The 12,212-nt window shown below is 38.7% G+C and overlaps 2 protein-coding genes across 2 annotated transcripts; one reads left to right on the forward strand and one right to left on the reverse strand.

The window, feature by feature from the left end:
* The first annotated feature begins 913 nt into the window (after positions 1–913).
* On the forward strand, positions 914–6,067 carry CP5 (Polyketide cyclase/dehydrase and lipid transport superfamily protein). The gene is made up of 6 exons (XM_089142571.1): positions 914–2,059; positions 2,276–2,438; positions 2,564–2,740; positions 2,824–2,907; positions 3,656–3,737; positions 4,946–6,067. Exons 1-6 carry the CDS (start codon positions 1,773–1,775, stop codon positions 5,386–5,388), a joined length of 1,236 nt encoding a protein of 411 aa, XP_088998697.1. The 5' UTR covers positions 914–1,772; the 3' UTR covers positions 5,389–6,067.
* Positions 6,068–7,773: 1,706 nt separating this feature from the next.
* On the reverse strand, positions 7,774–12,212 carry LOC149030296 (pyruvate dehydrogenase E1 alpha). The gene is made up of 3 exons (XM_089142572.1): positions 11,680–12,212; positions 10,717–11,497; positions 7,774–8,726 (listed from the first exon to the last, which is right to left on the reverse strand). The coding sequence occupies exons 1-3, from the start codon at positions 11,923–11,925 to the stop codon at positions 8,449–8,451; spliced, it is 1,305 nt and encodes a 434-aa protein (XP_088998698.1). The 5' UTR covers positions 11,926–12,212; the 3' UTR covers positions 7,774–8,448.

Below are 12,212 nucleotides of genomic sequence, written 5' to 3' on the forward strand. Positions count from 1 at the left end.
TAGGGCTTCTCTATTGGTTACATTTGTTGCATTGTTTGCCTACAAGTTATATATTTTATTTTGCATATTAGTTGTGTCATAGGTATTTTGCATGTTGAGTTGCATTATACTATTGTTGTCTTGTGGGTACACTTGGATGATGACAATTAAAGTCTAGTCTACTATATGGTTACTTTTTAAGGGGGAGAATTGTTAAAGTGTAATTCGTAATTTATTATTTTTTTATTAGACCATGGGTTTAAGTTTATCTTGAACCATCTTAAACCGGTGCCTATACTACCGATTCAGCCTATACTATTTAAACTTGGGTTGGTTCATGTATTTGGATTAACTTCATTTTGGGATTCATTGTGCTCTGTTCATCTTCTTCTTCTATAGGCTAGGGCTCCAAGAACAATGATGCTACTGTTCCTTCTATGTGAAAGATTTCAATATACAAATGGAGGTTTTTGAGTATGTGATTACACATTGCCTATCATAGGGCTTCCTTCGATTGTATACATTACTCTGTCTGTAACGTCTGGCTATTCTCTGATATAGTGGCTTGGATTTTATCTCGAGTCTTGGAGAGGTAAGTTGAAAAGTCGAACTCCGTCATTAATTATAAGTATGTCTCTCTCTTAGTTTCTTGAATATTTTTCGCTTTATCATCAGTGGTCACAATACTATAGTTTTGAGTCTTTTAACACACTTACAATAATAATAAATTAATAATATATATATATAAAAGTATCAGATTGAGTATTTTGGTAAATAAGCCTCACATGGAATTAGTGACGGTTAAACGGGATTAAATGCTAATGGGTGGTTGAAAGTCACAACTCAAATATCCCAGTCATCCATCCAATCCACTGACCAATGCTCACACGAGCCGCGGTGCCGAGTTACAAAAGGAAGGAAGGAAGGAAGGAAGGAAGGAAGGAAGGAAAATTTCCAAATTTTCGTTTCGTCAGCGAACGTGAAAAACGAGAACCCACCAAGCATTAATTTACTTAACACATTGATTGTCAATTGCTGGTTTTCCTGGTATGGTGGTATATATAATAACCATAAATCTGCAGCTTCAAGAAGAAGAAGAGCAACGGGAAGAGGAAGAAGCTGAACAAGGAAAGAACGGAGCAGGCAACCGGGAAGTTGTTATCCTGATTCTACTTGTTTGTGTATTGATCTCTCTCTCTCTTCTGTGTATGTACTTTCCGAACGAAAAAGATCAGCTTTTTTTTGTGCAAGTTTGGGAGGTTTTGGCTTTGATTGTCGTTATTCTCCGCCAAATACAGCGATGTTTTTGGGCGGAAGCAAAGTGAGGTGAGAACGAGGCCCAACGGCAATCCTATTTATACTCCTCTATGCCTGCCGCTTCTCTCTGGATTCTTATCCAAAACGACGTAAATATCCTCTCTCTTTTCTCTCTCTCTCTCTCTCCTTCTTTTTGTTCGTCGTCTAAACTTCTACCTTATCTTTGCTTATTTTTCTTTCGCGTTTTTCTCATCTAGACTAGATTTCAGAAGCTAATTTTGTTCTTAGGGTTTTAGAATTTTTACCTGCTCTTATTACTCTTTTTTATCGCCCAAACTACTATCGATTCAATCCGGGCTTTCCCTTCTTTTTCTTTCTTTCTTTCTTTTCTTTTCATTTTAGAGTATTTCCGCTGTTGCTTTTGCCCATAGTTTCTCTCTCCTTTTCCCCTCTCTCATTTCTTCTTGTTAACTTTGGTGGCGTTGAATTCGGCCTTGTGCGATATCTTACAAGAACCCACAATTTGGGACGTTTTCATGGAGCTGGTGATGCTTTTGGGTCCTCTGTTGGTTGCGTTTCTTGTGGGTCTTGTAATCGGATGGGGTTGGAAGCCAAAATGGGCTACTTTGAGAAGAAGTAAGCTAGATTGTTCGGTGTTAAATCCCTCTTCATTGTTATCGTCGTCTTCGTTTGGTTTTGATTCCATACCGAAAAGCTTCAATTCCTTGAAGCCCCAGTTGCCCAGTTGCATTTCGTGGATCTCTCACGATGGAGTGGAGCAGGAGGAAACTTCTGCGCCGGCAGCTGCAAGTTCCATCTGTAGGTATGTTACATCCTTTCATCTGTCCTCTGGTCAGATTTGAAACTTGGTAGAACAAGACAATTGTCAATTACTCCTGAAACTTGTATTACTACACAATACACATGTACAAGAAGATTAAGAAAGTTAGGTAGATATGGGATTAAAATCTTCCCCTATATTGTATTATATATTCCTCCACACCCAGGCACTGATTGCTTTTGAATTCTGGTGATTTAGTTCTTCACAGTTGGAAGATGAAAAATCTGTTGCCGTGACGGGTGAGGATTTAAAACATCTGTTTCAGCTTGTTGAGGTGAAAGACGGAGGTCCAGCATGGATACAGATGATGGATCGTACAACTCCTAATATGACCTATCAAGCTTGGCGGAGAGACCCCGAGGTGGTTTTCCACTTTTTCCTCCTTTGATATTGTTTTATTTCATTCCAATAGAGAAAATGTAGCGGCATGTCATCGATTTTCTCTTCTCTGACCTTCTCTTCATCGTGCTTCATTCAATTCGCTAGAGTGGCCCTCCACAATATCGCAGCAGAACAGTTTTTGAAGATGCTACACCAGAGTTGGTGAGGGACTTCTTCTGGGATGATGAATTCCGACAAAATTGGGATGACATGCTTATACATTCTGCCACACTGGAGGAGTGCCCCACCACGGGAACTATGGTAGTTCACTGGGTACGCAAGGTAAGAAGATTCACTCTTGTGTACTTGGTGATGACTTGACTTGATTGCATCTGCTCATGCTCTATATTTCTTGTGTTATACAGTTCCCTTTCTTCTGTAGTGATCGAGAATACACCATAGGACGCAGAATTTGGGAATCGGGAAGAGCATATTACTGTGTCACAAAGGTAATGGAGTTTAGACTGTTAAGATATTTGACCTAATTCAGTTTTGCCAACTTTTACTGATACATTGACCATGGTTTATGTTAGTCGATTTGCTCTAGTAGTGGTATAGAAGTGTTGCAGAACCTCTCCAAAATAGAAATTTTACTGTTGAAAGTAAATGCTATTTCAGATCAATCTGCATGCTCTTCTATTTCCATTTGTTTCAGCTTCAAGAAATAATGCCAAATATAATTTTCGTCCTGGTCTCTTGGGGTAGAGGAACGTTCAGTACATGGAATTCCATGTGCATTTATATTGCCCTTTTTTCTTCTTCTGGTAAATGCATTTAAATTGTCCCAGTTGACATATTTATTTTCTTGGGTAGGGCTGTCTGATGGTCTCTTTAAACACCATACATTTTTTTACATTCCTGTTCTAAGAGTTAGGGGTTACTACTCAGAAAAACCCAGAGAGTTTTTACCTTTCTTTTGAGGTTAGCAGGTTCCTTTTTCTTTCTCTGGGATGTTCACGTTTTCTAGTGTCCTTTTATGTGTCTCACCTTGTTGGTCAGTGTCTTATGGTTCTTTTTTAATAGGTTGAATTAGGCTTTCTTGCAAAGGTTATTGCTCATTCATTATTTCTGTAAAAATCTGTCTATAAACCATATAGTGAATAAACCTTGTTAGTTCACCTTTCCATAAAGATGAAAAAAGAGAAGCGAAAGAATTTTCTTTGACCTAATTGTATTTCATCTTCCTTTCTGTTTCAGGGTGTACCCTATGCTTCTGTGCCAAAACGTAACAAACCAAGACGTGTTGACCTTTACTATTCAAGTTGGTGCATTCGAGCTGGTACATCAAATCACCATTTTTCTTCTCTTATTTTTTTCTCTTATATTTTCATGTTGACCTTGGTTAGGTAGATGGTATTATGTTAGCTCTTCTAGAAGTTTCTGAATCCTATCATTGCCTTTTCCTTAGCTTTCCTTGTATATGTAGTCTTTGGTTCATTATTAGAATGAGATAGATTGATTAGGATTTTTTTTGCAACTTCTCTTGCTTTTTTTTCTCTAGAGGATGAGATGATTACTATCTTGCAGCTGGCAGGGGTTCCCCCTGCATGGCCTTTTTCCTCTTTCTTTTTTGGTACATATGCATATCATATTCCCTTTTTTTCTGGGTGTTGGGGGAGTTATGGTCATATGTCTGATTTGATAGCCTGTTTCCATGATATTAACTGTTGTGCCATGCCTGGCATTTCCGCCTGTTTTTAATGATCTTTGTTTTATAGAACTGCAAGAGTTTTTGTGACAATTTTCGAGCATCATCTTGATAGATGGCATTATGTAGTGGATCAAAATCAACAAATATTTTAGATAATGATGGAGACTACATGTGCACAAGTTTTTGAGGCCCAACAGACCTCCACACTGAACTAAACCCTTAAGTTTAAATTGAAACTTTTTGGATGTTCATTAATTGCATATCACTGTTTATCGATGTTTAAGAATCAAGTACTTTGTGGACAGTTTTTTGTTTTTATTGAACAGATTATCTACAGTACATAGAATAGAGATGAGAAATGCTTTTGAAAGAAAACCAGTGCTACTATCATGGAAATGCTGTGGTTGGCAATCTGGATGATCAGATGACCACCTCTGCAACCTGGTACATTCTGTGGAGAGCAATTCTTTTTATTAATGACCCAAAGAGTTGGACCTTTGTCTGATTCTAACTACTTACAGAACAGTATTGGAAAACACTCCAAATTTTAACCTTCCAATCATTAACAATTGATTTCATTTTAGTAAACCAATGAAAAGGATCTGTGTTGGCATGTGAAGATTGGTAAATTTTGGTGACCGTCTTCTTGGAGGAGGGGCAATGATCGATGTTTAAATAATGTTGTCTATCCTCCCATATTCTGCCTTCCTTTTCAGTGACTATGCTTGGTGTGTTTCGTTCTTAGTTTGAATAAATTATCACTCTTTCTGGAAATACCCACCCTCCAAAGTAAATAAAAATAATACTAAATTGTTCCTGTGGTGTATGTGAACCAGTGGAATCACAGAGAGGAAGTGGCCAGCTGACTGCCTGTGAGGTGCTACTCTTCCATCATGAAGACATGGGCATTCCATGGGAAATTGCAAAGCTTGGTGTCCGACAGGGTATGTGGGGAGCTGTGAAGAAGATTGAACCAGGCTTCCGTGCCTACCAGAAAAGTAGGGCATCAGGGGAACCAATCTCCCGATGTGCATTCATGGCACAGGTCAACACCAAGGTCAAGGTTGAGTACCTGAGATCGTTAGAGACCAACAATGGTTCTTCAGATGTTGAAAACCTGAATTCGGCTGATGAGAAACCAAAGGGAAAGAACATCCCCAAGCTCCTGGTTGTAGGTGGGGCTGTCATACTTGCTTGTAGTCTTGACAGGGGCTTATTGACCAAGGCAGTTATATTTGGAGTAGCCAGACGGTTTGCAAACATAGGAAGGAGGTTGTGATCCCTGCCTTGCTCGCCCAAGAGAAGAAGCTGCGGTGGATGCTGCCACTGGTGGGTGAACGCCAATCTGTGGCATAAATGTTGCCAATGCTGGGATGGATTGGATCGCAGATGCATTTTTTGTTCTTCAATTCAACCAAAAGAAAGATGAAACATTCCCAAGAATTTATCACACCCATGCAATATGGGTTTGGGGAGGAGATGTACGGTTAGCTTTAGCCCACAGTAGGAAGTATATCTTTGTATTCTGCAGAAAGTAAGAAACAGATGTTGCCAGCCAAGGACGAAAGGGTACAATGCAATGCCATTTGAATAAGAGAATAATGGGCGGGTTCAATTTTCCCTTCTCTTTAGTTGGCCATCCATGATTCACCGGTCTAGTTTATGCAATCTTTAGCTTGCTAGTTGCTATACATTTTTTTTTTTGGGGGTAAGAATTGTGTTTTGTAGTTTTGACTCTCTAAAGTCGGAGATGGAAATCTAGTTACGTATATGTAACCATGTTTGGTTGAAAAGGAACTCGTAGAAAATGAGGTTTGATTATTGCATGAAAAATGGGTTTGGTCTGGATATGTTTAATTAGTTTAACAACGTTTTTGAAGGTATTGGCCTATCTTCATCTCATATTCTCTCTATCACAGTTCATGATTCCAATTTTCCAAGCTTTGTTCTAGTTCCAAGGCAATGTTCTCATTTTCTCCCATCTGTTGCTACTCTTAGGGATTTACATTCAAGTTGGGATCCAAGTTCATGTCTATTGTCTCCAATCTTTAACCAAACTAATCAATCAAAGAAAATAAGAATAAAAGATGATAACAAAAAGGTCAAAGTCTAATATTTGTTTTTCTGGGTAAGAAGACTAATTTATATTGATAAGAATGAAAAATGATAACTAGGGAAAAAAGCCTAAACTGGGTTTCCTTGTATTTTTCTTCTGGTAAGCAAAACGTGGGCTGCTGTATCTCAGCATTGAATTTCGCCAATCCCTTTGAATATTTCTTTGAAGGCGTTTCTTTTGGGAGAATCGGACGTTAAAATTGAAGTCCCCCATATAACCAATCCTTGAAAAATCAAGATGCTTTGTTTGGACCAAATCAAACCTTTACCTTTTGCATCGCGACATTCCCGTGACGACTATCTTACCGCTACTCCTATTGATCCTCTGACATTTTATTTTTGAAACCTAACGAAGAGCAAGATGATTTCTAGTCAACAGTCAATTATGAAGTATAGGATTGATAAATGTTTATTTTTTTTGTTAAAACATTGATAAATGTTATATGAAAAAGAAAATGAGAAAAATTCCGCATGGTTTCCCCTCTTTGATGTTTCACCACCCCCTCCCCATTTAGTGCAGGACCACACACTCGGGCTGTGTAACCTGATAGCCATGGATTTCACAGTAGTGTTACTTGGTGTCATTTATAAAACTAATTTCCATTTAAAATTCGTCACAAAATATATATATATATATATATACAAAAACATCATAAATATGTTGACAACATGTAAACAGGGGAAGCTCTTTTTACTCTAAAAGTTTGAGAAAGCTCCAAGTGTATCCGGATTAATATTGATAATTAGAATGAAAATCAGAAACTCTTGGCTGATGGAAAAGGAGGAGAAGGTGTTAAGCTGGAATTTAATGTTGGGTGTCCCTTGGAAAGATTCGGACACATTTTTCCTAAACCTGTAAATGGATAGCCGAAATCCACCTCCGAATTTGTATTTGTATTCGGAATTTTTCTTACTGGAAAATATCCGTGTCTGTCCGCTAAGCAACCCGATTCGAATTCGAATAATTGCTTATTGGTTCGATTAATATCCGAATAAAAATTTATCCAGATACAGTAAAGTATTCAACATTTTTTTTCTCAAAGGGATGATAGTCGGATTCCGCTAGAGTAAAGTACTAAATACTTTTTCTAGAAAAGGGGTTAATAATCGGACTCGGAAATTGGAAATTGGAAATCGGAAATAGAAAATAAATAAATAACAATCACCAGTCAATAATTGGATGGTTTATTGATCAGATTATTATCGAATATCAGATAAACTTATGAATTCAAATTCGGATGTCTTCTCTAAATTTCTTGTTGATTCAGATTTGAATAGCAGTTTTACTAATTGAATTCGGATTCCCACACAACTTTGGAAGTTAGAAAATGATTCTATTTCAAAGAAAGCCGCACGATTTTTATGTTTTAATATAAAAGAAAAGAAAATTATTTTCAGCATTGATTTTTGAAAAAAATAGACGAAAATAAAATAAAAGATCAAAATGATACCAAATAAAGCCTATAGTTAAAATGACATTGCATTTTTCAATTGCTCGGTTAATTCGGCATAGACAGACCGTCATAAATAATACGGCAAAAGAACTGAAGAGTTTTTACTTTGATAATCAAAGCTTAATAGATGAATTTGCAGGACAAAAGGAATTCCAGAACAATCCTGTACGTGAAGGACAGGTCATCCGGACATGGGAGACAACTAGAGACGAGTAACAAACTGTTCGGTGTTTACACACTCAATTTATAATAATACAAAATCACATGAGATGTTGAAACTCAGTTCTTCATTTGCTCCAATGAACCACAGGAGTGATTTATTAGGTTTCCATGGCATCTGTAGAATTGACAATTCACGACGTTCACTTACATAAAAAACAAATTTGTTAAAAGCGACTTGACTTTATAGATTGTAAGTCATTAGACCCAGACACATAGGAAGATGCTACATCACATCAACAGATATTTCCCCAATCCTCCCACCATCATTCTGTCACTCACGAAAATCAAGATTCCCCAACCCCTTGACTCAGAGCCTTTTGGCTCATTCGTCAGAACAGCAGCCAGGACTGGAAGTCTGGAACTAACAAATATGAGCGAAAAAAATATATATATAATATATATATATTCGTAGAGCAGAAAAATTTAACAAGAGAACCAACTGATGTAAGGAGAGCCTACTCAGAACCGAAAATTTGAGCTTTGAACTACTGGAATATCCATCACTAAGGTCATCGTAAATGTGTATGAAAGAGTGACAACTGAACTCTTTACACCTGAGCAGTGCCTTCTGTGAATTTAGGATCCTCGCATCTGTACTTCCCATCAGGGCCAATTCCAAAACCCTTTGGGTCAGCAAACACATTCTCCAGCAATTGGCTGCGAGGTGGGGGAGGGCTCGCATCTGCAAACTCCACTGCTTCCTCTATCAACTCATCAATCTTCTTCTCTATGGCCTTCAACTCCGCTTCACTGGCCAGATTGTTCGCAGTCATGTATTTCTTCAGAGCTGTTATGGGATCTCTTGCAGCATAGCGAGCCTTCTCAGCTGCAAATACAGAGGTTGAGAAAGGGATCATCCACAAATTCTTATGAATTGAACAGGAAAATGAACTACACAGCTTAACATTTGGATCTTCAGACAGTCTCCGCAGTTGTTTCAACATGCAATATCCATCAAATATGCAATTGCAAAGCAAAAATAAATCAAAATTAGAGTTCCAGATAAACAAAAGAATCCATCATCCAACTTGCAAGGATAATCAAAATAATATAAGACTCCGCTCGATCAAGCAACTTAAACAATATGCCAAAGACATCCATTGTTGAACTGAAATGCTGTGGTAACAATTAGATCCATATTAGCATTTACAGAAACACAAGTTCCAGCATCTTCTATAAGAACTAAAGAGGGAAATTCCTTAATTTTAAATTCAATCTATGAAAGAGAACTTCAGCTGTGAAGACCTGAAGACCAACGATGATAAATTCCATCCTGCCTGATAATATTAGTACCAGTCATTTTTTTTTTCCTGTGGTAAATTAGTACCAGTCATTGTGGTTTCCAACTATAGTTATTTATGGGACACACATTATGAATTCCCAAATTAAGAGTTTCACCTAATGGTTTCCAACCTTGCTTGTCAAATATAGATTGGAGCACAGCATGAGGCAAATGTTTTAAATCTTAGACCACAATCCACATGGATGACAGAGGACTATTATGTTGCTCTAACTTAAGATGCTCTACCATATTAAATCCTAACAAATGCAAACTGAATGTAGTGGTTGCAACTCCAACACGTCTTCAGTAGCAATGAAGAATCTGGAAAGAACCCGAAGGTGTTAAAATATCCTGTTCAAGAATATACAGTCCTCCAGCATGGAATCTAATTATCAACTAGTATTCAAACATACACTCTCCAACTGGATGTAAAGAATACCCAAATGGCATTTGCAGTTAATCTTGAACTTTCAAAACATAAAACTTCAACAGTGGAAAAAGAATTATCTATTAACTTGGGGAGGCAGGGAACAATAAGATACAAGAAGTTGGATCATAAGATCATATGAAGCCACAAATGATATCTTCCAATGTTAAAAAACTGAATGAAATTTCATCAAAATCTATAGAATTTCCAGAATTTTGGTATGACTGAAATGATATGGTCTTCCTAATGAACAATAATACTGTATCTCAGTCATTTTGGTCTGAAAATCCACTGATTCATTAAAATTTTGATTATTCTGGAGCAAAACTCAAAGAAAAACATGCAATGTTCGAGTGAATTTTGGTATCTCAAAAATGTCAGTTGGGCCAAAAGGGCATGGCGTTACTTTACTATGATATGTTCTGGTATAACTCAAAGGATTAAACAAACAACAAAGTCCACAACAGCAGATTCAATATAGATCTCAAAGACTCTTAGTGAATGCCAAGAAGATTTGTCCAAGAAGCAAGCAAACAAGGTCTGAAAACACCAGAAAACAACGTATGCAACGGTGTAGTGTGACTTTTTATTTTTTAAAACTTCCATTAAGGAAATAGAACAAAACCTTGAGGAAATAAATAAAGAACAAATTGTAAAGGGTGGCTGTGTGGATTTCTTGTGGTTGTACAAAGGAACAGAAAAGGCTCCAATCGGCAAACCTCCAACCAACATATTTCTGAAAATTAACTATTTCAGTTGAAACTCAAGCAAGCATCCATAAATACACCAAACAACCCACAATCCAACTGAAAAATAGCTACTTCAATTAAAATGAAATGCAAGCAAGCCATCGATACACCAATCACTTTGGGTCATAATAGCCTCACACCAGTAACTTCGCATTTAGGAGAATAAAAGCTTCCTAAAAGAACAAAGGAAAATGAATCGTATTGCCAATTTTGAAGCACAAATCCCCATCAAGTTCAACCATATAACAAACGAACAGGGACACAAAATATTTAGTATCCAAAACTGGATTATGCTGGTGACATCATAGCATGCATGGAAGAAAAGATCATAGCATTAGAGAATAAGAAAGAAGCTCACCAGGGTCGCGGAGCTCATCGGGATCAGCCAACGAGTGTCCTCTAAATCTATAGGTCTCGCACTCTACCAAAGTGGGTCCTTCGCCTCTTCGAGCCCTGTTGATGGCCTCCTTGGCCACTTCCCTCACCTTCAAAACATCCATTCCATCGACATGAACCCCGGGCATCCCAAAAGCAGGCCCCTTCTTCCATATCTCAGGATCTGAAGTAGCCCTCAGGTGCGACATCCCAATCGCCCACAAATTATTCTCGACGACAAAAACAATAGGCAACTTCCACAAGGCCGCCATGTTCAAGCACTCGAAGAACTGCCCATTGTTACAGGTTCCATCACCGAAGAAGGCCAAGGTAACATGATCGCAGTCAGCCTCTTTTAGAACCTCCCTCCTATACTTGGAACTGAAAGCAGCCCCTGTGGCGACCGGGATTCCTTCGCCAATGAAGGCAAAGCCACCAAGAAGGTTATGCTCCTTGGAGAACATATGCATAGAACCACCTTGGCCTCGACAGCACCCAGTGGCCTTGCCGTAGAGTTCACTCATCACCGAACGCGCAGGGACACCTTTGCTTAGGGCGTGAACGTGATCGCGATATGTACTGCAGACGGAATCCTCCTTCTTCAAGAGCTTTATGAATCCCGTCGACACGGCTTCCTGGCCGTTGTAGAGATGAACGAAGCCGAACATTTTACCTCTGTAGTACATCTGAGCTGACATGTCCTCGAAAGCTCTACCCAGAACCATGTCTTCGTAAAGCTCCAGACCCTCCTCCTTGGTGATCAGCTGCAAGAAAGGAAAAACAAAAAAAATTCAAAATCAAAAAAGAAAGAATTAAAGTATTTTAGAATTAGGGTAGGGTTTGCAGATCCACAAGAAATTATTGAAAAAGCAAGAAGAGAAACCAGGGAGGTTCGGAGAAACAAATTTAGAATGTGCTTCCTATGAGCAAGATAAGAGAATAGTACCAGATTGGCGAGAGTCGAGTTGGATTTGAGCTTCTTCTCCTTGAGGTCGGAGACGGCAAAAACGGCAGATCGACGTGGAGTATAGGAAGAGGGCCTGAGGGAATTGAATCGGAGTTTGTGGGTTGAACCGAGGAAGGATGAGTTGGATTTGAAGGGTTCTAAAAAGGGGGTTTCTGAGGATCTGGTGGCGGTCGTGGGGAGAGGGGGTGGCTGGAGGATCTTCATGGCCGTTAAAGCTGAAGACATTGCAGTTGTTGCAGAGATCCACTCCTAGCTCTTATCTTTCTTCCTTTCCCTGCTAAATCTGATTGTGCTCTCTTTGAATGGAATGGGGATGGAAGACTGCTCTGAGAAGATCGAACAACTTTTGCAAGGAGCAGATGAGCAAGAACAAAGAAGATGAAGCTGAAGAAAATATAGAGAGAGAAGAGAAACCTAACGGCGGAGAAATCTAGGAAGCTGGTCCTAGTAAACACCGCCTGGCAGTTGGGAATTGGGATTAAGCCATTGAGGTGGGGTTCGGTTCTTCTCCG

This window comes from Hakea prostrata, chromosome 1 (assembly GCF_041222555.1).
Source record: "Hakea prostrata isolate BN-2017 chromosome 1, UWA_Hpros_2, whole genome shotgun sequence".
Lineage (NCBI taxonomy): Eukaryota > Viridiplantae > Streptophyta > Magnoliopsida > Proteales > Proteaceae > Hakea > Hakea prostrata.

Coding starts and splice junctions, on each gene's coding strand:
- CP5 (XM_089142571.1), top strand. CDS start 1,773: ATGGAGCTGGTGATGCTTTTGGGTCCTCTGTTGGTTGCGTTTCTTGTG. Junction 2,439..2,563: donor CTTGGCGGAGAGACCCCGAG/GTGGTTTTCCAC, acceptor TCAATTCGCTAG/AGTGGCCCTCCACAATATCG. Junction 2,741..2,823: donor TAGTTCACTGGGTACGCAAG/GTAAGAAGATTC, acceptor TGTGTTATACAG/TTCCCTTTCTTCTGTAGTGA.
- LOC149030296 (XM_089142572.1), bottom strand. CDS start 11,925: ATGTCTTCAGCTTTAACGGCCATGAAGATCCTCCAGCCACCCCCTCTC. Junction 11,498..11,679: donor ACTCGACTCTCGCCAATCTG/GTACTATTCTCT, acceptor CCTTTCTTGCAG/CTGATCACCAAGGAGGAGGG. Junction 8,727..10,716: donor CGATGAGCTCCGCGACCCTG/GTGAGCTTCTTT, acceptor CTGTATTTGCAG/CTGAGAAGGCTCGCTATGCT.